Source organism: Talpa europaea (genome assembly GCF_964194135.1).
Source record: "Talpa europaea genome assembly, chromosome: 10".
Lineage (NCBI taxonomy): Eukaryota > Metazoa > Chordata > Mammalia > Eulipotyphla > Talpidae > Talpa > Talpa europaea.
Genome location: NC_140077.1, coordinates 25,013,428 through 25,038,982, shown reverse-complemented (window position 1 = coordinate 25,038,982; position 25,555 = coordinate 25,013,428). Strand labels below are relative to the sequence as shown.

Sequence of the window (25,555 nt, the reverse complement as noted above, 5' to 3'; positions counted from 1 at the left end):
CTTCCTGCTCAGCTCCACCCTTCCTTGGGTGGGGCAGGGAACCTGGAACCTCCCCCTTTCCTGGGGACCACCCTGTTACACTACCATTGAGTTCCGTTTTGTTTTTCTTTTCTGCGCTCTCTGTCTCTGTCTCTCTCAGTCTCTCTCTCTCTCTGTCTCTCTCTATCTCTTTCTCCACCTCTCTCTCACAGTTTCATATCTCTTTCTATGTGAAATTGTGTCGGAGTCAAGGTAAGAGCCCTAGATCAGTAGTTCCCCAAAACAAGGCTTTGGCAGAATTGCTTAGGAAGTCTTTTTTAAAGGATACATACCTACCTAATTCCCTCCCTAAGTATATGAAATTTGACACTAAAAGGGTACTTTTTAATTTATTTTTCACTGAGGCAATATTGGGGTACTCCCATCAGATATTACCACCATAGTATAACCACCACCAGCTCACCCATATTCTACTACCATAGACCATTGTGCTTCTTTCCCTCTTTGTTGTTGCCCCCAACTCCCCAGTCCCCTCACCATCTTGGTGTTTCAGGTCTGTAGTCAGCTATCAAAGGTTACTTTTTCAGCTTGTCTTTACCTGACTATTAATTTTGTTACTTTATATTCCACATATCGGTGACATCATCTGGCATTTATCTTCCTTTCTGACTGAAAGCTCTCCAAAGCCCTACCTTTGGGGAGTTTTATGGAAGCTTCATTACATAGGCATGCCTGACAAAGTCGTTGGCTGCTGAAGTCAATCTCCAACCCCTTTCCCCTCCCCAGACAGGGGGATGGGACTGAAAGTCCCAACCCTCCATTCAAGTTGGCTTCCCTAGTAACCAGTCCCCAACCTCAGCTATCCTCCATTAACATATCAAAGGTGCTTTGTTTACCTTCATTAACGTAACAAAAGGCACATTAGCTGGATTCTTAGGAAATTCTAAAGCTTTGGGGAGAGCTGTAAGACACAAACTGGGGAAAGGCCAAAAAATTATGAGAAATGTACATATTTTTTCATCTGAATGACCAAAATGCATATTTCTTATAAATTAAAATGTCACATATATGATCCAGCAGTTCCACATCTAGGTATCTACTTAGAAATTTATGCCAAAGAATTGTAAAACTTTAATTCAAAAAAATATGTGCACTAAATAAGAATATATAAGAACTATAAACATAGAGAAAGAGAGATAGACAGAGGGGTGGAAGGGCGAGAGAGTGCACACAATGCAGTAATACTCAGCTATAAAAAAAGACAAAGTCTTGCCATATTCAACATGGATAGAATTTGAGAGGATTATGCTAAGTGAAATAAATCAGAAGGAGAAAGACAAATACTGGGTGATTTTACTCCTATGTGTAATATAAAGCAGCAAGGCAAACAGACAAAGCAAAACAACCCCTTGCATCCTGACAACAGAACTGAGGTTACAGGAGGGAGAAAAGGAGTGAGAGTAAAGGGTGGAGGGGATCCAGTGGACAGTGGTGGAGGTGGTGGAGGGTTATTATGACTTTGGTAGTAGGTGTGCTATTGTTATAGAGCAACCCCGATATTAAACGGGTTCCTGGCTGTGGGTCCTCACCCGCGCGCTTTAAAGGGACTTATGAATACTCTACTACAGACACACACAAAAGGTTAATAAAAGGTTTATTTACAAGAGAAAAGGAAATAAGGAAAATGTACAACTCAGGGAGAAAATAGGGAAATAAAGTCTTTAATGCGTCCTACCCGACCTGATCCGACGACCTGGAAACCCAAAGTCATTCTCAGAGCTGGCCGGTCGCTGTGAGCTGGCGGAGAGCCAAAATTGGGGGATTCCCCAAAGGCCACGTGTCTGCCTTTTATATCCACCTGGCTGCTTAACCCCACCCTCAGGTCCCAGCCACCTTCCCTTTGGTGGTGATGGGATTTGGAGTTCCTAGTGTCTTTGGCTTTGACCTGGGGTGGGGGTGGAGTCCACAAAGCCTATATGGAATTAGCTTTGGGACATCCTTTTCCCCTAACACTATGATAGCATATATTCGAAAAAGTATAACTTGTACTCCTAAAACACATTGTGTTGAAAATCAATATTACCACAATAAAAGCAAATTAATAAATTAAAATAAAATACTAAATATTTAAATTTTTAAAAATTTAATTCTATAATGGAAAAAAAAAGTTCTCCCAGATGAGTCTTATGCTGAGCCATATTTTAGAACCACCAGAATCTAAATGGTAATGTCTGTGCATAAATGATCAAAGCAGGATGCATTCCACTTGGGCCTCGGAACACAGATTAGAGAAATAAGCTGATCATTACAACTCCTATTCCAAGCACCAAGATGTGACCCCAAACTAATACTCCAATGCAGGAGGGTGGAATGTAAATAAATATTGCTGGTTCACATATCAGGAGTTTTCCAAGACATTTAAGTGGATTTGAAAAATACTTTTTAAAAGATTGTTTGTACAAACAGCATACTCCTTCCCAGTCCTGTTTGGCATAGAGTTTAATCAGATTTAAAATGGTGAGTGTTCTTTGTACTGTTGTATGTTTCTTTTCTTCCAGGGCATGCAAAACAAGACATCTGGGTTTTATCATTAAAATACCAAACATGTGCAGCATTTTTAGGAAATCTGAGACTGCATTTATATACTACAGGTGCTGGAAATATTTGATAGAAGACTGTAGTCTATTCATTTAGAGTTATCAGAAAAAATGAATACATTTTATTTCAGACAAACATTTGACTAAAAGCATTTCAGTTTTATGCTGTTTTTCCAGCTATTAAAAAATTAGGGGGAAATAGAATCTTTAACCAATTTTATATGAAAATGTCTAGTTTTCAGATGTTCTTTGTTTAGCTCAATTCTCATGAACTCGTAACAAAATTAGCTTTCATTATGAGTTACCTATAGTACCTCATGAACACAACCAGGCATCTTCTTTTATTAATTTCCTCTGCCACAAGAAAGATACAAAAATATAGAATTTAAAGAGTGAGGGTGAGTGTAATATAGGTGTTTTCTAGCACAAGTTTAAAACATGATGTTCTCCAGTCCTACCATGGAGCAGAGAGGCCAGTGGAACAATAAGGGAAACAAGAAGATAGGAATTTTAAAAAGTACTATTTCTACATTCAAAGAAGTACCAGATAGTCGCAAAACAAAATGCCCTTTCTGGGTGCCATTGAACATGTACCTGTTCATAATAGTAAAATATAAAAATTGGCTAACCTTTCCCCTGGGCTTATAAGTATATAAAGCAATTTCACCTTTCCCCCTTAATTCTACAATTCCATAAGAGAGCTCTTGCTCATAGGCTTAAATTGCTTAAAATGAAGGAATTGAAGGAGATGAAGCAACTGGCCCAGGATCACCCAGTTAATGAATGTCAGAAGTCAGACTTGATTCCAACCCACTGACTTTAAGCCCAGGCACCCCCCATCACGTCCTCCAACTGCATCTAGTGAAGAATATTTGTCCATTCGATTTGCCCAAAACATGATCTTGGTCTAGTTTGATTTGGTCTGGGTTGGGTTGGATTTGTTTTTGGTTTTTTGGTTTCATTTTTTTGGTAGATGATGTGTCACTTTTTAATACTTGAAAGGTGTTTTTAACTTTTAATTTTCTATCCTCTACAATCTAATCACTTTCCAAGTAAATATTTCTCCAAGGAGATTTCTTGATCCAGATATAAAACATGTCTTTCCTCCTTGGAGTTATAACTCCCAGTCTCTCTACAGGAAAAGCAAAGCTGGTCTCTGGCACCACTCCTCTTACCATGACTCCCTGTAACCCTCAAATTATCAGTCCCCCAAACCCAATCATGTGTGTCACTTTTGCAGGACTGTCAACACATCCTCAGAAACTGTCAACATCCCTCCCCCCACAAACTTCTTTACCTGACTCTCCTGAAGAAAACAAGCAGGCTTTAGCTTCAGCCCCCTCAGCAAAATCACGGGGAAGCCCTGCCAGCCACATGGCCCCATCTCCAAAATAAATCCCTTCTGCTGGTCTGAAGCTTACTTCAGCCTCCCCACATCCAAGGTTTTGAATTTCTACAGCTCTTAACCTTGGGTTTGTGCCCTTGGAGCTGTTAATCAGGGTCCCCAGCCCATAATCCACTGGCAAAGCCAGTGAGCAGCCATTCCCTCCCTTCCTGAACACAGATCCTGGCAGGAATTTTCCTGGAAGAGTTCTTCCTGCCAGCCCCCTCCCCTCACAAGGGAGAGGAAATTTCTTACCTTTTCCTTTGACCTCTCCTGCCCTGCCTAATGAAAACAAATGGCAACCACACCAACTTCTTTTATTTGTCATTTCTCCCGTTGTCTTTCTGGCCCAGCTTCTAGAATTCTGACCAAATCTCCAACCTCTTGTGTCTTTCCCTCCCATTGGTCTGAAGTGCAGAGCTGGAGCCCCTTCTCTGGGCTGACGATGGAGGGGAAAAGTTCAAGACTCAGTATGTCTCCAGTTCTGCAGGCAGCTTTGCTGCCCATTGAGGACTGCAAAGTGGCAGCCCTGTGTTGGGCACTCTCATTTTCCTTGCTCTGACCCCTCTCCCTTTTATTCCTCGGCTTTTGCCCACTAGGACCCACTCCACTGCTGTCATCATCTCGCAGCCTGTGTGAGTTAGTGTAGCAACTCTCTGCACTTCCAGCTGTCCTCTTCTCTGTCACACCAGGTCAGCTCCCACCTGACAAAGGCCAAATAGCAACCCCAAGGAACCTGCCTCCCAGGACCCGCATGAAGAGGCGGCAGGGAGGCAGGGCTGGCATTGCATCAAGTCCTCTTCACAGAAACAACAGAAGCCTAACAGGTTGTAACTGTAGGACCCCCCGTGGTTAGGACACCTGAGTTCTAGCCCTAAGTCTGCCAGTGACTAGCTTGGTTACCTTGGGCAAGTTACCTCTCTAATTCTTGGTTTCTTCATCAATATAATAAGGGAAGTGGACTAAATAACCTTTAAGGGCTTTTGATATATTTAGTTGTCACATTAAGTCATGGAAAAGCCATTCTGCTCACTGAGATTTTTTTTCCCTCAGGACAGGCTTGGCTAAGAAATATTAATTGCCCACAAGGTTTAATCTCCTCATTTTGGATTATAAGAAAAAGTTTTGTGCTTTGGTTTTAGAATTCTTCAAATGATGTATTGATTCTGGATTTAAGACACTAGCTGTAAAGCCATGCCCTACAATTTCTGACTCTTCTTATTTCCAGAAGCTCATCTACCCCACGTGGTTTGTAGTAATGAAGAGATGTGCTATCAGGTTAGGCAGTTCAGGGAGGGGTCTCCAGAACTACCAGCAGTTTTGTGAGAACATGGAAAGAACAGAGGGAATTATTTATGCTAAGCAAAATAAGTCAGAAAGAGAAAGACAAATACTGAATTATTTGCCTCATATGTGGAATATAGGGAAACAAAACAAAGGAACTAGGTAAAATTAAACCAAAACATACCCTAGACATCTGATGGTAGAAGTGAGGCTCTCACCAGAGTGAGAGGGGGAAGGGTAGGGAGTAAAGGGGTTTGGGTACCCCCTGGACTATGGTGATAGATTATGGGTGCTTGGTGGTGGGTGTGGTGTGGTGACATAGGGTGAACCCACACCCCTAAAATCATACATAAATTGTAAACCAGCATTACTTCAGTATAAAATAATTAAAAAAATTTAATTGCCAGTGGAGACAAACCCCTGGCTATGTCCACTCCAGGCTAAAGGAGCTTGGAGATACCCACTGCCAATATTTCAGTATCTTTCTAGATGTTAGTGTTCTTTTGAAGATGGGAAATGATTACTAGCTCCCGCATGCACATTAGCACATTAAAAGTTCCAAGGAATCTTGCTGATAAAGCATTTCCAAAACAGATATGACCCCAATTTCCTCACAAAATACTTAACATCTGGTAGAACATATCTCCTGGAACACAGTTTGTGAAACATTACCAGAAAACATTGATGACCTATTTCTCTCTAGGTCTTCAGTGTAGAAAAGGAAAACTGCAGCTGCTGGGATATTTATTGAGCACCTACAATATGTAGAACATATGTGAATAATTCAAAATTAGCAGATTAAGTGTCTGGCAGTCAAAAATTTCAAAATCTAAAGCTACAGGGGGACAGGCACACATGAATCAACAGGTCAGTCAACAGCAAGACAAATGAGGTTCAAGCATAGCATGGAAGCTCTGGAACTGGGCCCCTGGGCAGTTGTTTGACTTCCTGAATTGAATTTCCATGCTCTCAGCTGTCAGCCTCCAGTTCTTTGCTTTACTCCACCAGGGAAGACACCATTCAGCTTGTTACATGATATTATCGCAGGACATTCATTGTTTATTTTTATCGACTAGGTGGTTAGTGAGACACATCCAGTAATTTTATCCAGTGCTGAAATTCCTCGAATGTTTGCCTTTCATGTATGGTTCTGTTGGGTTTGATTCAGAATTGGAATCTTTTCTTTCACCAGAAAAAAATGACCCACCTTTTCACAAAGCGAGAGAGATGCTGACATGCCCAGTGCCACATCTGTCCTTGAACTCGTTGCTCAGGTATAGCTCAGCCCAGTAGGCCTGGGAAAGGGCCTGGGCTCTCCAGGCAGCTATCCTTGTAGAACCAATCTGTACTCAGCATTGCTTTTCCAACACTTCCCCTCCTAGCAAACCATGTACCTTTTTTTTTCAACTTGTGTCCCTACTTCCTCGCCTCCCCCACACCCTACTTCCTCGCCTCCCCCACACCCTACTTCCTCATCTCCTCTTCCCAATTCTCACTGCCAACTTTCCTTAGACTTTCTATTAACACATTTCTTCTGAATTTTTTTCTTTCCATCTTCCCTCTGCCTCTCTTTTTTGGCCTCTTTAAAGGAAATAAAGGCTCATTCTTTCTGAGGATCTAATCCTTGGGAAGTCCCTCTCTGCTAAATAGAAAAGGAAGCTGGCACTTAAAAAAAAAAAAAAGCCAACATTATTTCTACAAACAGAACATCTTGAAGAAGGAGCTCCTTATTATTTTTTAAAATTATCAATATTAGTTGACATTTCTTAAGTATGTACTCTGCTCCAAGCATCCTTTACATATACATATATTACCTCTTTTATTAGTTACCACACTCCTTATGATACAGGACATTTATTATTATTCCTGTTTTATGGGTGAGAAATTGCTTTTCGGAGAAACTAAGAAACTTGTTCAAGGTCACAGAAATAGTGAAAAATGGTACCAAGAAAGGAACTTGCATTTCTTTGGGTCTAAATCCTCTGTTCTCACCATCACATACCCTCCTCCCCTGGCCCCATTATGTGAACAAGGAAGTTAAAGAGACAGAATTCTGGTTTTCATAAGATTTATTCCCTAACAAGTTTAATTTACAGAAGCTCACCCCTACACACATGTGCTACACAGACAGCAGATTTAATTTTCTTCTTAATGATCTATTATATTTGACAGTGTCCAGCAGGGCCAGGATGTAATTGATCTTGTTGGGATACCAAGCCTTTATTTCTTCACACAGATTTGTCCTCTGTCAAACATGAAACCATTCTATTCTCATCATTCTCTTTTCCTTCTTAATTATTAGTATTGGTGTAGTTGTTAGTCTCCTATTACCTGCTCACCCATCCACATCAGCAAGTGAAATCATGACTTGCTGGGCTCACTTTTGCTCTCCTGGAGCAAAAAAGATCAAAGAAGGGCTGAAGACAGACCCTAAGAAACACCAACATTTAAGACCTGACTCATGCCAGTTGAGGACAATGTTATGAGCATGGACTCTGGGGCTTGGCTGCCTGGGCTGGGATTCCATCTCCACGACTTACTAACAGTGTGACTGAGGGTGAGTGAATAAAACATTCTCAGTGGGTTATTGTAGAATTAAATGAATTAATACATGTTAAGTGATTTTCAGGATCTACTTAAGTAGACTCTATAAAAGCATTTGACATCATTATTGTTTCACTGATGTCAAAGAAGTGTGAAGACAGCTCATGGTAGAGTCAGACTCTCAATGCCAACTGATTCTGCCCAGTTTAGATTCCTGGTGAGCCAAGTAAAAGAGCCCTCGTGGGAGCCAAGTCACAGCTGGGACAGGATGGGACAGTCATGCTGGGCAGTGCAGATGCCACCAACTCCCAGGAGGGCAGGGACTGTGCCTTGTTCACTGCATGCCCCAGTGTCCAGAGCAGTGCCCGCTCTGGACAGAGTGGCGCTCCTGAGGGGGCTACCAGTTAATACTGTATATGCTAAAGCATAGGTAGGAGAAGAGGCTGCAGGGAGCAGGAAGGAGGTGGAACGCTTCGGCAGTGGCAGCAGCTGTGGAAGCAGGTTTCTTGGGGAAATCTCCCGACTCTCATAGGCCTGGGGCTCCTGGCTCTCTCTCCATGAGTGAGCTGCAGAAATGGACTGCTCTCCCTGAACTTCTCCACACACTCCTTCTACTACTGGACTCCTTAATTCAGGAAAATCCTTCCCTATTGAGTGTGTCATAGAAAACTTAGAATTGTTGTAGGGTGACAGAAAAGGAATGTTGGTAAACAACCAGTGAGCGCCAGCCCTACATTCTCTGTGACTTCTCAGCACATTAACGTTCTATTTCTAAAGGGGATGTGACTTGGCTGCATTTCTCAGATCTTAAGAAGCTGAGCTCCCAGTAGCCTTTGCCAAGGCATTTCTTCACTCAGCAGATCAGGGTGGCTGTCAGTGCTAAAAGCTGTAATGCATTCACTGTTTGGTCAAGTTTTCATTAGAGAAAATAGAAGGTGGTAAAAGCTGGCTGGTAGCAAAAGATTGGCTACTTCCTAGTTGTGTAACTGTGGGCAGGCTATTCTGAACCTCAACTTCCTTCTCCATAAAATGAGGCCAGCCATGTAGGACTGATGATTAGGTGGGATAAGCACTGTTCCTGTCACAAGTACATGCCCACTATCTTGGAAGCTGTTGCTTTTGTGTCATTTTTTATTTTTTTTTAAAGATTTACTTATTTATTTATACAAGCACTAGGTACAGTCACAAGCACAGGAGGGTGAGAGAATTCACCAGAGACAGAGTGGGGAGCAGAACAGGCAGACTGATGAAGTACACTGCTGAGGGGAGCAGCAGGTGCGGCAGGAGAGGTCTGTTGCACCATGTGGGACCCTCACCCGCAGCTGGGGATTGAACCAGTGCTGCAGGGCTGCAGGCAGCCTCACAGCCCAGCGCTCAACCGCTGCGCCACCAGGGGAGGCCCTGTGTCATTTTTTAAATCATGAAAAGAGGAGAAAAAATTAATTCATAAGTAGCCTTGCGATAACATTATGATAGTTGTGAGCTAACAGCTCATTCATGTCAACACCTTTTATGTTAGCTGCTGGCCAAGAGTTTTAATCCTATTAAAATAGGATGAAATAACAAAGATACTATTCTAGGGCTATCAATAAATGCTTTCACAAGAAGGAGAATATGTGTGAAATGAGGCTTCCTCTGCCATACCATTTAATAATTGGTTGCAGAATGAACTGTCCATTCAAATGAATATGTAAGAGAAGAGGATAATGCATCTGCAGAGCTGTTGGCAATTCTCTGAAGTTGTTTCAACTAGAAATGCTATTTGCATGTCTAAGCCAAAATATTTCTACTAGCTGATTTTAAAACAGTAAGTAATTCCAGTGAATTTAGAAACTAATTTCTGAGTATTTAAGGAATTTGAAGAATTTGAGAATAAACAACTATCTTTTATAAACTATGGACAAGATATTCTGCAACCTATAGAAAGATGGTGCTGGAATAACATGGTCTCTATCTTCAAGAAGTTAACAATTTAGAGAAGGTGGATGTACATACAACTGACAATTGCCAAGCAGGGTATGGTATTTTACTTTCCTTATACTTACTTCAACCCTCCTGCCCCCTTGCCTAGCATAGTTCCTAGCAAATTCACAAGTTGTAGCTTTGGAAAGAATAAGAACTGTTGAAGAGACATAAATAAAGTGGTTTGGGAGGGTAACTGGAACCAAGGAGATTAGAAAGACTGAACCTCCAAAGATGGTGTAGTATATAAGTAAGTAAAGTTGGCATTGCACCCAATCATAATATCAACCATACCACTACTTAATTATTTGCTTAGGTCATTTTCCTCCACAAAGCTCCAAACTCTCCATGGTCAGATACCATGTCTGCCATGTTTACTAGTATCCAGCATAATGCACAATCCATAACAGATGCTCAATAAGTGTTTATTAGAAGAAAAGGTGTCATCAGATATATCTGTCAAGTTTTTATTTTCTTTTTTTTTTTAACTTTTTTTTTATTTATACAAGAGCCAGGGCACAGGCCAGAAGTGCGGGAGGGTGAGAGGATATACCAGAGACAGAGCAGGGAACAGAACAGGCAGACTGATGAAATACACTGCTGAGGGGAGCAGCGGGTGAGACAGGAGAAGTCTGCTCGCCATGTGGGCTGCTCCGAGGCAAGAGGGGTTTGAACCGGCACTGTAGAGGCTGCGGAGAGCTACACAGCGCTGCACTCAACTGCCTGCGCCACCAGGGAGGCCCTTTATTTTTGTTTTAAATTTAACAACCTTACTCAAACCTACTTAGACAAAATAAGGGATAGTGTTGGTTTACGTATATGGAATCTTCCAAGAGCCTCAAGACTGGGTCTTGGAATATGACCAGTTTCCTCGGAAATCCATATCTATCTTTGTTTTATGTTAGTGTCACTCTCAGGAATGCTCCCCTGATATTGTGGCAGACAGCTGTCATAGCTCCAGGCTCATGTTGCAGTTTGTGATTCCAACGAAGAAAATTGTCTCTTTTCCTGTTACGTTCAGCAGAAGACTCAAGGAGGACTCTACTTGGCCTGACTTGGGTCATACACTCATCTTTTAACAAATTGCTGAGGCCAGGCCTAAAGGCAGGGAAAGGGCAGCTTCGATAATCTGTATATATTAAAATAAAAAAGGATCATTCAACTAAGAGATGTTGGCCAGCCAAAGCAAAACAAGTAAACAAACAAAATCCCCTATATGTTTACAACACAAGGAAGCCACTGGAACAATACCATAGAGATAGAAACAGATAGAGATAGAAACAGATGGAGAATAGGAAATGATACATAAAGTGTTAGGATAGGAATGTCAGACAGGTGAGTGGCCCCAGACAGGTGGGCAACAGTGGAAATTAAGGCTAGAGATAGAATATTGAATCAGATGGTGCCAGGCTCTAACACCATAAAAAAGGGTTTAGCGTCTGTTTGATAGTTACTGATGATGCAGTTTGAGGGGAAAGGGGACCTAGAGTCCAAGATGTGTCTGGGGCTTCTCTTCTAGGTACCTCCCTTTTCCCTTCTGGGTAACACCTAAAAAAGACATGGGTAGAAACATGCCAAGCAGCACCAAGAGCTCCAGAGCCTCTTCTGTACCCACTTTATGCCAAGGAAGATGGCTGGGCGTGTGTAACTTGATGGCCCTGACAATCTCAGTACTGAGGTCCAAGCATGAATAAGTCATGGCTTTTGCCTTTAGAGTATCTCTGTCTATGCTGTCATTGTCTTCCTTGGATTTCGCCTTCGGAACCCAGCCTTTGCCAGTTAGCGCTATCAGATACCCATTATAGAAGCATCATCTTTCTATGAAAACTTCTGCTCAGTATATTTGAAAAACCAATTTGGCAGAAAGTCATATGTTCCTTTTTTCTGGACCTGGGAACAACAGTAGGAAGCGTTCAGGCCTTTTCCCAAATATAATCCCTGAGCATCTGGAGGCTGGGAATCCTCACTGCCCACAGCCTCCTGGGACTCTGGGTGGCCTGCCTGTCGGTCAGAGGCACCAAGCATCCCTTACTGGAGATGTGGGAAAGATGGTCTCTGTCCTTGAGGACTTAAGGTCTGGTGGGGGAGACAGAACAAACCCATGTGAAAGAGTCAGGCCCACAGATACAACTAAAATAATCCAGATGCAAATCCATGCAGCAGTGAGAATGCAAATGCAGACATAATTTTGGACTCAAGGTTCAATGTTAAATAAAAAAGAAACAGGAAAAAACTGAGTGTGAGGTACTAGGTGGGCCATCAGAAAAGCTTCCCAAGAGGTGGTCACATCCACCCACCATGCATTCGCCAACTCATTAAGCACCCACAGTGGCACTGCTGCCAGCAAGCACCACTCACCAGATGCCACCTACTGGGGAACAAAGTACTGACTGTGCAGAATGTTTGGGGACAAGGAGACATGGGGACCCTGCATAACAGCACAGCACCCCAGCCCAAGTAGGCAGCCCTCCTCAAGAAAGTGCTGCTTTCATTCCTGAACGCAGCTTTGCCCTGATTTTAGGGAAGCCAGTTCTAAGTATAAAGGAGGCCTCAGCCCATGGCCTCTATCTTCTCTTTCAGTCCTGGCTCCTGTGCTGGTGGACACTTCGGCCTCAAGTTCAGACTACCCACAAACACACGCGCGTGCACACACACACACACACACACACGGAGGCACATGTCCCACCCCTGGGTCAGTCTTCAGGCCTAGAGTTATGATCTACCTCAGGTGAACTGACCCAGACAGGCCTGGAAGTAGGCTTGAGGCTCTCTGGTGAGTGAATTTGAGAGTCAGCTCTATAGAGGTGAATAATCTGGAAGTGAGAACACAGCCAGTGGGCAGACATATTCCCTCCCCCCACAGGCTTCTCACTCTGTGGACAAGAGTACACTGTGGACCTTGTAAAGCATGGGGCCCAGGGTAGGGATCCTGGCTGCAGGGTCAAAGGGCAGTTTTGCCTAAAGGTTGAGTAAGAGTTTGCTAAATACAAGGCAGGGGATGGGGAAAACCTTCCCAGAAAAGGAACAACCAGTATATGACCCCTGAGATTGGAAAAACCTGGTTCACTTTTCTAAAAGTGGGGAATGGGGGCAGAAATTGAGATGACTTTGAGAACAGACAGGGGCCTAGTGACCTAAGGTAAGGACTTGGCTTTACAGAGAACATGGGTAGACAAGAGAAGGCTCATTTTGAATGACGCAAAAGCATTCCTTCCAAAATGAGCTTGTAGGATGCCTATAAGACATGTGATATGAGAAGAGGGGGCAAGCTGACTACAGCTCAGAATGTTGGGAAAAGCAAGAGAAGGCAGGAAGAAAACATTTGGAGAGGAGCAGTTGTGGAGGGTTGTGGACATGTACCAAGGGCCCAGGGTCATGGGATGAGCACAGAGCCACAGGGAGGAATGCTCACAGAACTGGGCTGGAGGCCAGATTCTCTCTTCTTTCTGTGCTCACAATTGAAATAAGGCAAAATAATCTGCCACCTTGAACACCTTTCTGCTCTATGTTCTCGGGGTATTCCCTGAACTTGAGTTATGGTAATTTAGAATATTTGTGAGTCTGGGTATGATTTCAGTGTCCCAAAATTCTTTTCAGATCCACAACACATCTCATTTTCCACTTAGTAAATGTGACCACTGTTTGTGCTTTGGGTAACGTTTTACCATCTTTACCAAATCCTTATTTCCTTTTTTGTGTCACTTATTTTTCATAATTGGTAATAACACTTTCATCATTGACTACCTATGAAAATATGAATGTTAGGCCATAATAAGATTTATTCCTGAGTTATGTAAGCAGATGTTGGTGTGTGTGTGTGTGTGTGCATGTGTGTGTGTTTATAACAGTGCTTACATAATCTCAACAACCAGACCCTGGGGACTCACACTTGGAGATGGAACAGTTGGTTTAAATTAGGTTTCCATGTGAAATACAGTATCGCTATTTTTTTCCTAGCCTTGTGGGAAAGTATATGGAAAATTATTTGACTGATAGGAGATAAATCTGGATGTGTGATCAGGATTGGGGCACGAACCAAGTGGTGTGCACCTGTTGCATGAAGCAGACCTCTCCAAGGGGAGGTGAGTTAACCCTTTCAGGTCCTGGACTAAGAAGTCACTGCTATTGCCAGAATAACCTGGAAGATCAGTGAATTTCCAGAGACCCTGATTTGCTATCAATTTCAACAGGAAAAGAACAAAGCCATGGAAAGAGAACACAGCAACTAATGCATGAGGGATCTCTGAAGAACCATTTTATTTGTAAGAGGGATTTGAATTTCCAGCTCAGAGTCGAAGATTTTATGATTCTGAGTGTTTGCTCATCATTTCCCATAGTAGGAGAGAGCTCATCTAAAGCAAATCAACAGTTGTCTTCTTTCCACGAGGATCTGAATGTCTTCCAGGATAGTCTGGACCAGGGCTTGTCCCTAGGGGCTCACTCCAATCTGTTCTCCAGATGTTGATCAAGAGCCCTGCAAATCCAGAACAGGTAGAGAGCAGAGGTGCATGTTCAGAGCCCACAGAACGGGGGCTGGACTCAGGGATACAAGTGACCCATTACATTTTGGATCAGCCAGTTTCAGAAGGAAATAGGCAGATAATTAATTCAGTCCCCCTGGCTGGTATCAGAAAATAAAATCCTGTTTTATCACTAAGGAAAAAATTCCCTGTTGCTATTATTTCCCTATTTGTTTCTGTGTAGGGAGAGAAAACAGTTGTTCAGCATCAATCTCTTCTGTTCTATTTTTTCCATTTCTTTAATTGTTTTTTGGTACTCAAGTTCTGTCATCAAATATGCAGCTCTTACTGAGTCCTTAGAATGATCTAACCAGTGCCAAGTCTAAGGAACCTGTTACCTGTCATCAAACGGAAGAGCACCTGAGTCCTAGTTTTAACATCAAGAATTGTGACTTCTCCCATGAGCCATGATTCTTGATCTGGAAAAACAAAGTCAGACTTTACTGTTGTAGTGCTTGTTGCCAGCTCAAAATGGCATTCTTTTATTCTTTTATTAATGTCGGAAACCTTGAGCTCTCCCCCTGCAATTGTCATGGGTCACCATGATCTCTACCTCTCACTCAGACCAGGAAATTGAGTGCTCCCCAGGTTCCAGCACTGTTGCTGGACCAAGTGCAGCTATGGGCCACAAGGCAGGGAGGGCTGGTGGCCATCAGAATGGATTCTCTGGTTTGTTAGCAACTTATCAGCTCAGACATAAGCCAAGATAGAGAAATAGCTTAGGTGGACTCTGGTGTCCAAGCAACAAAATTTAGGTAGCAGAAAATAATCTTAGGAGATTAAGCAGAGGATCTTGAGACTGTATATATAAAGTGGGGGACTTTGTAATGGGTTATTGTTACATACTATAGTCTATGTAGTAGAAAAATCAAATCACATTAGAATCCATTTAAGCCCAGAGCATGAGAACAGTAAAGATCGTGTGTACACATTAAGCATTTAATGCGTGGTTAATAGTGCTACCTCTGGGGCACATACCAAATTCAAATTCAGGCTTTGCCACCTGTTGGTAGGGGACCTTGAGCAAGTCTCTCAGGCTATCTGTCCCTCAGTTCCCTCATCCATAAAATGCAGATAATAATAGTCCCTGACTTTTAGGATTGTTGTGAGAGATAAATCTGTTCACGTATATAGAGCTTAGAACAAGCCCTGGCATATAGTAAGTGCTATGTAAGTATTTGTTTTTCTCATTATTTAGTTATCTGAGCAGCATCACAGAACTAAAACTAGTTCAAATATATATTTGTAATTTTTCCTTTGATGTTATGTAATTTACTATTGATAAATATCATTCATTTATAGGCTAAGTACACTGATTATATTTAATCTTGCTGTACACCCATCAAATATATTTAAATCAATATTATCTTTAGGCCTTATTTTCTTACATCCTGATAGAATTTTATAGATTAGGGGAATTCTGAGTTACATTTCTGCCTTCTGATTTTAAAGACGAAAATGAAGAAACCCAGAGCACAGCAGTGATGGTTAGAGCTTCACCTCAGATTTCTCAACTGGGAAAATGTCAAGTTCCTGTGGTTCTCTCTGCTTGCAAGATGCTCTTGTAATTTTTCTCAAATCTCTCAGCCACTTCTGCTAGAAAACCCATTAGAAGCACTCACAGAAACTCCAGGAAAATAATTATAAAAGGCCAACATACAGTTTCAGTAGATGCCCCCCTCTGCGTTTTCCAGGTGAGCTCCTGGGTGACGTGGCTGATCCTCACTGCAGGCTCCATGGAGGAGAAGCGGGAAGTCTTCTCATACTTGGTGCATGTGGCCAAATGCTGCTGGAACATGGGCAACTACAACGCTGTCATGGAGTTCTTGGCTGGCCTCAGGTATGGATAGAGGGAAAACCAGCTGAATGATACTGAATCAGTTGCCAGGTGACCACCTTTACCCAAACTAGACAATTGATATGATCGTTTTTAGAAAACATATTGTCTTCTGCTAGTGCCATGAGTCCTGTTCCTCACAGATGCTGCACAACTCAGTTCCTGCAAGCTAGTCACAATCCTTATCAGCTGCCCTTCATACTTGTGGGAGGCAGCATGGTGTATGAGGACAAAGTATGTGAATTGCCAAGTCGTAATAATAGTGAATCAAATCCTGTCTCCCCCATGGAATAGGTGTAAGTTACTTGAACTTACATCTCATTTTCTTTCCCTGGAGCCTCAGTTTCTTTACCTATAAAACAGGGACAATAATAAAAGCACCTACCTCTTTACTTTGGATACAATGAGATAATCTAAATTGTTTAGCATGTGTGTCTGGTTTATAGAAAGTCTTTATAGAGAGAATCTACTATAGTTGTTGTTCTTTCTAACCAGGGTTCTCACTATAAATAGATTTTGCTTCCTAACATAATCAAGATTTTTTTTCTTTGATTCTCCAGGTCCCTACATAGGGTTGGGAGAGGAGAGGAAAATTCTCAGAGTTGGAATTTTTTTTGTCCTTTTGAACTTTCTTAACTAAGAATAAACTCAAATGAACATGTCACTGACATTTAAAATAGTCTTAGAAATGCACCAGGCATGGCTCAAAGAAGGAAAAAATTCTAGAAGAACAGAAGGCTATTTCAGATGACTTGGTTCTCTTTGTGATAAATTTTCTACAAAGAATTTGTGTTACTTTTCTTTAAAAAAAAAGTCAGACTAGCTATTATTTAAGAGATAAGAAATAACAAATGTTAAGGGATGTGGAGAAAAGGAAAGCCTCATGCACTGTTGGTGAGATCATACATTGGAATCACTGTGGAAACATACATTGGAACCACTGTGGAACATACATTCCAACCACCATGGAAAACAACAAAGAGGTTCCTCAAGAAATGAAAAATAGAGTTACCATGTGATCCAGCAATTCCTTGCCTGGGTATTTATATGAAGAAAATGAAAGCATTAACTCAAAAAGATATATGTGCTCCCATGTTCCTTCCATTATTTACATTAGCCAAGATATGGAAACAACTTAAGTGTCATCAATGAATGAATGGATAATTCATTCATTACACACACACACACACACACACACACAATGGAATATTATTTTGTGGGGGAGTCCTATATTCCTAAAATACAAATGACAATATAAACCATCATTACCTCAATAAATTTTTAAAAATTTAATTTTTAATTAAAATTTTGAAATATCATTTACTTGCAACAGGTCACGAAAAGTTTTAAAAATGTGGCAGTTCATGGACCAGTCTGATCTGGAGACCATGAGGAGCCTGAAGGACGCAATGGCTCAGCACGAATCTTCTTGCGAGTACAAGAAGGTGGTGACCCGGGCACTGCACATCCCTGGCTGTAAAGTGGTTCCATTTTGTGGGGTGTTTCTGAAGGAGCTCTGTGAAGTGCTCGATGGAGCCTCTGGCCTCATGAAGCTTTGCCCGAGGTACAATTCCCAAGAAGAAACTTTAGAGGTAAGGCCTTTCAAAGTTCTTGTGATCTGAGGAGCCAGCATGGCCACCTCAAGGTCTACTTAGTCATCCCTTATTACCTTAAGAAGAGGTAACTTACTGGGCCTAGGGCTATTAGTAGTCATTGCTGTACTGGGTAACAGTAGGTTCTTGAAAGTTCCAGAGAAAAGAATGCCAACCAGTACTGTTTGGGGCTTAATATTAAAGTTGATTTTATATGACAAAGTATAAATGAAATTGGTTGATACTTTCTGATTTTATTTGTAAAGTTGGTGGGGATTCATCTCTCTTTGGGTGGGAATATCTGGATGCAGGGGATAAGAGAAATCAAGTTAGAGTATTAACTTTTCCAGATCAGTGGGAACAAAGGACAGGGGCAAGTCAACACTGCCTTTCTCCATCCTTTATGGGAGGACCCTGGGGAAGCAGGTGCTGTGTCTGAGGATGAGCTCCAGCTCCTGATCACAGCTGCCTCAGTTCTCCCACGTCAGTTGCTTCTTGTACCTGAGTGGAGAGGACATTGTGAGCTTTGACTCAGGACATTCTTCTCTCAGGGAGAGAAGAAGCACCCCATCAGGTGCTTGAAAGAAGGGACTAAAATGGGGGAACTTCATGGCAAATTTTGAGATGTCCCATACCTGGAAGTCTCACACCTAAATCTAGGATGATTCTCACCAAAGTGACGGCACTCATAACTTAACTTACACATTCTCATATTCTTCCCCCTCAACCCGCACCGACCCCTCCTATACACACACGTGTACTCACTCACTCACTCAGATTCCTTCTCTGCAGCAGTAGGAAGACTGCTACACTTTAGCCTCTTCCTGGGGACAAAGGACTGATATCAGAGAGATATGAGAGCCCCTAGCTGGTACAGGCGGGTACAGTCCTACAACTTGCATCTCTCTGGCTTATTTAAGGGGGTGAAAGTGCAGGAAACGTGGCTTAAAGCAAGTATCAAGGATATGCCCACACCAGCCTCTCAGGGAGCAAACACAGCCTCTCCAAGCCGAGCTCAGCTCTTCCCACTGACAAGAAAAACTTCCTGATCAAGAATCCAGACAATAGAGGTTAAAAACCACCAGGCAGGCTGCATGTTACACTAAGATATATGGAAAATAAAGGAAAATGTCACCGTTTCTCATTCTTTTCACTGGGTCCCAATCATTTTAACTGGTTCCGTAGAATAATATACTTTTGTCATGGTTTTTCTAGCTTCTCACTACAAGATAAAATAACCCAGTCTTTCCTCTGTAAAGTGGCTAACCTCCCCAGGGAACCTTGGAATAACATTGCTTTTTGTGTTTTAAATTCAAAGTGGAGCGCAGATTCCTAGAGGGATTAAAGTTGTCTTAGTGGAAACAAGAGTGAGTTTTGATATTTTATGTGGTGAAGTGAAAAAATGTTTTTCCTGGAGGTTCTTTTTCTTCCCAATAAAATAAGCACAAATGCCATTATTTATGACTATTATGATTTCATTTCCCAAACCAAGTAGTTAGAGGTATTATATGAAGTTGCAATAGCATATTCTCCATATATTTTTCTGCAGTTTGTAGCCGATTACAGTGGACAAGATAATTTCTTACAAAGAGTGGGGCAAAATGGCTTAAAGAATTCGGAGAAGGAGTCCACAGTCAACAGCATCTTTCAGATCATCAGGAGCTGCAGCAGGAGCCTGGAGGCGGAGGAAGAGGACTGCCTGGGGGAAGGGAGCAGCTCCAGGAAGAATTCCTTGAAGGATAAAGCCCGATGGCAGTAAGTTTTATATTTTAAGAGCTGGAGTGCCTGTTTGTTCTTTTTCCTATTTCAGTTTGGTTTCAGAAAGACAGCAATTCAAAACCCACCATTTCTTATTGATAACAATGCTCTTCATCTTTAGACTTTACCATTTCTGAACTAGAATTGACCTTTCTATCCTGGTTGCTTTGTCTTAAAATTACTGCAAATAATTAAACTTCCTGCTGTTATTCCCCCCCCCCAAAAAAAAAAGAACAAAAAAACTAAGGCTAGACTGCCATTTCTAAAAAATTCAATTTCCGTATTAGAACCATGATCTTTTATTTATTTCCTAGCTTCTATAAAAATGGGGTTTTTGTCACTGATGAGACATAGGGCAAGTATTAACATATTTTTGAATTAACTATACTGATGTATTAGAGCTAGAGAGATACCCCCAAAATCAGTATTTTTAGCAGCTCTCCCTCCCTCCCCCGCACCCCAGCTTCTAGTTGATTCTAGACCAGGGGTTCAGAAGAGTGCTTTGTGCGATGTTTTAAGGTGAACTCTGCAGCTGCAGCTCAGTCATTGTTCAGTTTTCCAACAACTGGTTGTCTGCAGGCATTGTGGTCTGGGCAGGCATGCTCACCAACAAACAGATGAAAAGTGCAGAAATCAGAGGTGCTGGGGCATCTCTTCTGGGCCAAACCTAACTCAGTGGCAAAACCTGGCCCAGCCAGAGGACTCCTTAAGCACCATCCACAATAGTTCTACTGACCTTGACACTTTGCCAGGAAAGGTTTTATCTGTAGTCAGTATGCATGAGTAAGACCTCATAGTTGTCTGAGACCTATGTATGCATGTGCATAAGATACTGCTTTTTGTCTTACAAAGCCTTCCCTGGTTGTCTCTGTGTGTGAACCTACATTGCTTCCAGAAAATAACTTCTTTGGCATTGTTGTGCTAGATCCCTAGAATCAATTGTGCATACAGAAATGAACTCTTGTGTCTGTATCCCCTAACACTGCTATGTTTTTAAGGAGGTAAATTTATATAGTCCGGATTCTCCAAAACCTCTGAGCTTTCTTCCATACCTCACTTTCCAGCCCATCGCTCCATAGAGGACCCAGGTGTTCAAAGTTTAACTGTGACTGTGCTTCCCACAGTGTCTCACAAGTATCTTCTAACAGTACCTTTTCTTATTAGGCTTATCTCAAATCAGAGGTCAGCTGAATATATTCTTACTACATCTTGCTGACACAAGTGGCAATCTGTAGATACAGAGAGGATCATCTACAAGTGAGCATTTTTCTGCTTGGAAAGCATTTTATACCCATTGAAGTCCTTAATCTAGATCTACTTCTTTCTGCCTATCTATTTATATAGTGATCAATATATCTATGTATATATTTGTCTCCTTCCACAAAGATTTTACAGAATGCATATTAGAATAAATATAAATTATTGAGGATATTAAGAAAAATACGATAGGAAAAAATAGTATATTCATAAATGTGTACTATACAGTCTACATAATAACTAAACTTTGTGAGTCACCGTTCATTACAAGAGTCACTGTGTTTTCCAGAAAAATCAGAGATATTTGGGAGATGTGTACCTTTTCCTCACACTGAGATTGTTAGGGGGAAAGGATGTTCTGAGCTAATCCCATACAGGCTTTGTGGACTCCACCCCCACTCCAGACCAAAGTTATCAAGACATTGGGAAAGACAAATCCCGTCACCACCAAAGGGAAGGTGGCTGGAACCTGAGGGTGGAGTTAAGCAGCCAGGTTGGGTATAAAAACCAAACACGTGGGCCTTGGGGTCTCTCGTTCTGTCGCCCGCCTCCTGGCTTCACGACTCCTGGCTCACGGCCAGCTCACAGAGTGCCATTTGGGATACCTGATCAGCGGATAGGGTAGGACACATTTAAAACTTTGTCTCCCACTTTTCTCCCCGAGTTGTACATTTCAGCATTTGCCCTTCCCTTGTAAATAAACCTTTTATTAACCTTTCGCGTGTGCCTGCAGTAGAGTATTGATAAGTCCTTTTAAGCATGCAGGTGAGGACCCACAGTCAGGCACCCCGTTTTGTATCAGGGCTGCCCTATAACAAGATCTACAAAATTCCTTCCTTCTATCCTATTATCGAAGATACTGAATAGATAAAATAATGAATATGATGTGGTGCCTTTTCATAATAACATTCACTAGGCACCTTTTCATAATAACATTCAGAAGGAGCAGCACCACTGTTGGAAAATGGAAATTAAGAATATGCAGATATGGGCCTCCCCGGTGGTACAGAGGTTGAGCGTTGGGTTGTGAAGCTGCTTGCAGCCTCTGCAGCGCTGGTTCGATCCCCGGGCACCGGGCGAGGGTCCCACATGGCACACAGACCTCTCCTGCCACCCACTGCTCCCCTCAGCAGTGTACTTCGTCAGTCTGCCTGCTCTGCTCCCTGCTCTGGCTCTGGCTCTGGTGAATTCTCTCACCCTCCCGCGCTTCTGACTGTACCCAGTGCTGGTATGAATAAATAAATAAATCTTAAAAAAAAAAAAAAAACCTAACGTTTAAAAAAAATAAAATAAAAAGAATATACAGATGTGTGGAGAAAAGTTTTGAGTCCTATTGGAACTAAAGTTCTTATTGTCAATATTGTGTGTGTGCGTGTGTGTGTGTGTGTGTTACCTAAAGTGTCAACCTTTCTAAAATACTTTTAGGAAGCTACCATGATTGAACCCCAGAGACCTAGCCTCTGAGATCCCTTTACCTCCTTTCCTTTCCCTGGTATTCCTTCAAATGATAAATTCCTTGCATCACCCCATTACCTCTCGTGACATTTGTTTGTTTTTTATTTTTTTTTATTTTCTTCTATGGACATATTTATTTCCAATTTTCTGCTTATTCCCTTGCCCCCTTCCTAAACATTTTATCCTCTACATCCTAAGAATATTTCTCTTTCAATTCCCATTTTCCAGAATTTTAGGAGTGCAAACACTCCTAAAGGGAAAAAAGTAGAATAATGCAAACAATTGTTTTATAAGTCTATGATGTCATGCTGAAATCCTCACAATAAAATCTATATACCTCAGTATTAGTAATCATTTCCTTACCCTGAGGGACTGTACTAAAAAGAACCATGGACATATAAGATGGGACTGAGGTTGTGTAATAAAATTCAGTGAGACCATATCAGCAAGGTCTGTTTCTAGGACAATTTGTAAGGGCTTGGGAATCCATTCTGCCTCCAAAGCCCCATATCAAAATATCCAGCTCGGGGTTGTGTGTGACAAAGGAATTTCCAGATCCCACAACTCATATAAACCATGCTTTCTTGTTGATTTGGCTGAAAGAAAGACTCTATAAACAGTAATCTCCAGCTTCTGTTCATGAGGCAGCCACCACCCCGTGAAAATTACATGAAAGAAAGAAGGGAAAATCTCATGTTCCTGTGGTTTTCTCAGCTGCAAGATGTTCTTGTAATTTTTCTCAAATCTCTCAGCCACTCCTGCTAGAAAACCCATTAGAAGCACTCCAGAAACTCCAGGAAAATAATCATAAAAGTTGAAAACCTCAGGAGGAAAGGAACAGGGTTGAGAGAATCAAAATATCAATGTAGAGGAACTCCCAGCTTCTTTTCATTTCTTGTTCCTGTAGATTAGGAAAATCTAAATTCTAAAACCTTTCCAATTACATTTCATATGACCTATAAACTCTTTAATAATGACTTTTTAAAGTTAACAGCGTGAAGAATAAATAGACTTTGCCTCTGTGAGTATGTGCAAGTCAAAGAGGCATAGAGCAGCACCACTATTAGAAAATGGAAATTAAGAATATACAGAGTGTGGAGAAAAGTTTTGAGTCATATTGGAACTAAAGTTCTTATTGTCAGTATTACTGACCTTCTCTAAGATGCTGCAGCTTAAGAAGCTGCATTTGGACAACTTGGTCATAATTAGATAACAAGTATTTCCTAAAATAGTGTTAGAATGGCGGTGGTTTGAGCTGATTAGAGCTCAAACTTGCAGTCACACTGCCTGGAACTGAACCTTACCACCACCACTTCGATCACTATTTGTATCACTTGGGTAGACGACTTAATCTTACTAAGCTACAGCATTCTCATCTGTGAAATAAGAATGATCACATTGCTTTATGAGGCTGCCATGAGAATTTGTAAGATGATGCAGGTGAAACAAGCAAGTTTATATTCTAAATGCCATATAAATGGTGACTGTTATAATTAATGTCTGCCCGTTCACTGTTCACATACCAAGCTGAGGGTCCTGGGCAACTTGGTAGAAGACTCCATTTTTGGCGCACCCCTCCATCACTGGAAGAGCTGTTTTCCAGAACCCTCCAATCCCAACAAGCTCCTTAGAGACTTGCCTGAAGATATAACCCTACAGGGATATAAAATAAGAAAGCTCTAAGAAAGTAGAGTATTAGCAAAAAGATAACAGTTACCAGGATTTACCACATGTACATACGCTTGCACAAAATAATAAAATGATAGGAGACCAATCAGTTTACTCTCCAGGGGATGGTGCAGACATGTCCCAAACTTACTAACACACTCCTTTTAACCTGTACAGCTGACTGCTTCAGGACAGGCCTCTTCACAGTCTGCCACACCCTGATCACAACTTTGCTGGAAGTTTCTGGGGCCAGGAATACGTGGAACCTTCTATTTCTCTCTTCCTGTCTCCTTGGCCTGTACCTGAGACCCAGTCCTCCCAGTCCTGCTTCAATGACCTGTGACAAGGAAAGCCATTTTCCCACTGTCTACATAGTATTTAATTTAAGCTTTTTATTACTGGAATCCCAACTTCGAACTTGGATACCGTTTTTACACAGAAGCAATGTTTGTGTGAGTGGCTATGTTCTAGGACATTGACTTTGTAAATATAGTCCAGACAATAATATTATTAGTGCTACTTAACATGCTGTTTTTTGTTGACAAGCAACTTTCAGCACTTTCCTAAATACTTTACATAAACTGAATGCTTTCATCCTCACAATAGTTTTATTCAGGTCTCACAGCTAGCAAAGGATTTAACCTTAGGCTGCTGGCTCCAAAGGCCACACTCTGTCCAGATATGATTTAGAAGTTGCCTGTATTGAGGAAGGTGCTAGGTTAATTAAAAGCAAGAAGTTGCCAGAAGTCAGCTTAAAACTCAAGAATTTTTTACAGGGAGCAGCTGCAGCCAGTTCTTTGGGAAAAGTGTATATTTTCTTCAGTCTTGAAAGATTCCATTTAGGTTATGTTTATCACTTGATGAATCATGCTCATGTAATCTTATTAAATTTATAGGAAGTCATGAACCATTGAGGAAAATACAACACCAGGCTAACAAATAGTCCACTTACCCTCTAATAAAAGATTTTCATTTCATTTCATGGGATATATATATATATATATACCAAATTGTTACTGGATATGCCTAAAATTAATATGTTACATGTCAATTATATTTCAATTTTTTAAAAAAGAAAGATTTTCATCAGGGAACATTAGAAAAATTCTTTATCTTCCTTTATCTTCCTTTAGATTTCTAGCTAAAAGATACTCCAGAACCCCTTCAGAGACTGGATACAAATATCTTTCACTTTCATTCCTTGGTGCTCTTCTTTTTTTTTTTTAAATTTTATTTTTATATTCCCCATACAATTGCAACCCCAATTTTGACCCCAATCCCTCCTTCCCTCCCCCTCCCCCAAGAGTGTCTCTGGTTCATCGTTGTTTGTTGATTTTGATTTTTTTCTTCCTTATAGTTATTCTTTTTCCTGGTCCATATATAGGTTTTCTAGATTCCTGTTATGAGTGAGACCATCCGGTATTTTTCTTTTTCTTTCTGGCTTATTTCACTGAGCATGATCCCTTCCAGCTCCATCCATGTTGCTGCAAATTGCTTGTGTGTATCTTTTTTGAATGCTGAGTAATATTCCATGGTATATATGTACCACATCTTCTTGATCCAGTCATCTATTTTTGGGCATTTGGGTTGTTTCCAAAGCTTAGCTATTGTAAACAGTGCTGCTATAAACATAGGGGTGCAGGTGCTCTTTGGAATTAATGTTTCTGTGTCCTTTGGGTAAATACCTAGGGGTGGAATTGCTGGATCATATGGAAGCT

The 25,555-nt window shown here is 41.4% G+C and overlaps 1 protein-coding gene across 2 annotated transcripts in view; it reads left to right on the top strand.

The window, feature by feature from the left end:
• PLCE1 (phospholipase C epsilon 1) overlaps nt 1-25,555 on the top strand; it is a gene marked incomplete at both ends in the record, with an annotated part of 213,908 nt that overhangs the window by 129,961 nt on the left and 58,392 nt on the right. For both annotated transcript variants that reach the window (XM_084245919.1, XM_084245918.1), the window contains 3 exons: nt 15,965-16,110; nt 17,441-17,699; nt 19,249-19,454. In XM_084245919.1, coding sequence (XP_084102045.1) covers nt 15,965-16,110; nt 17,441-17,699; nt 19,249-19,454 — 611 coding nt within the window. The remainder of the gene's footprint in view (nt 1-15,964; nt 16,111-17,440; nt 17,700-19,248; nt 19,455-25,555) is intronic.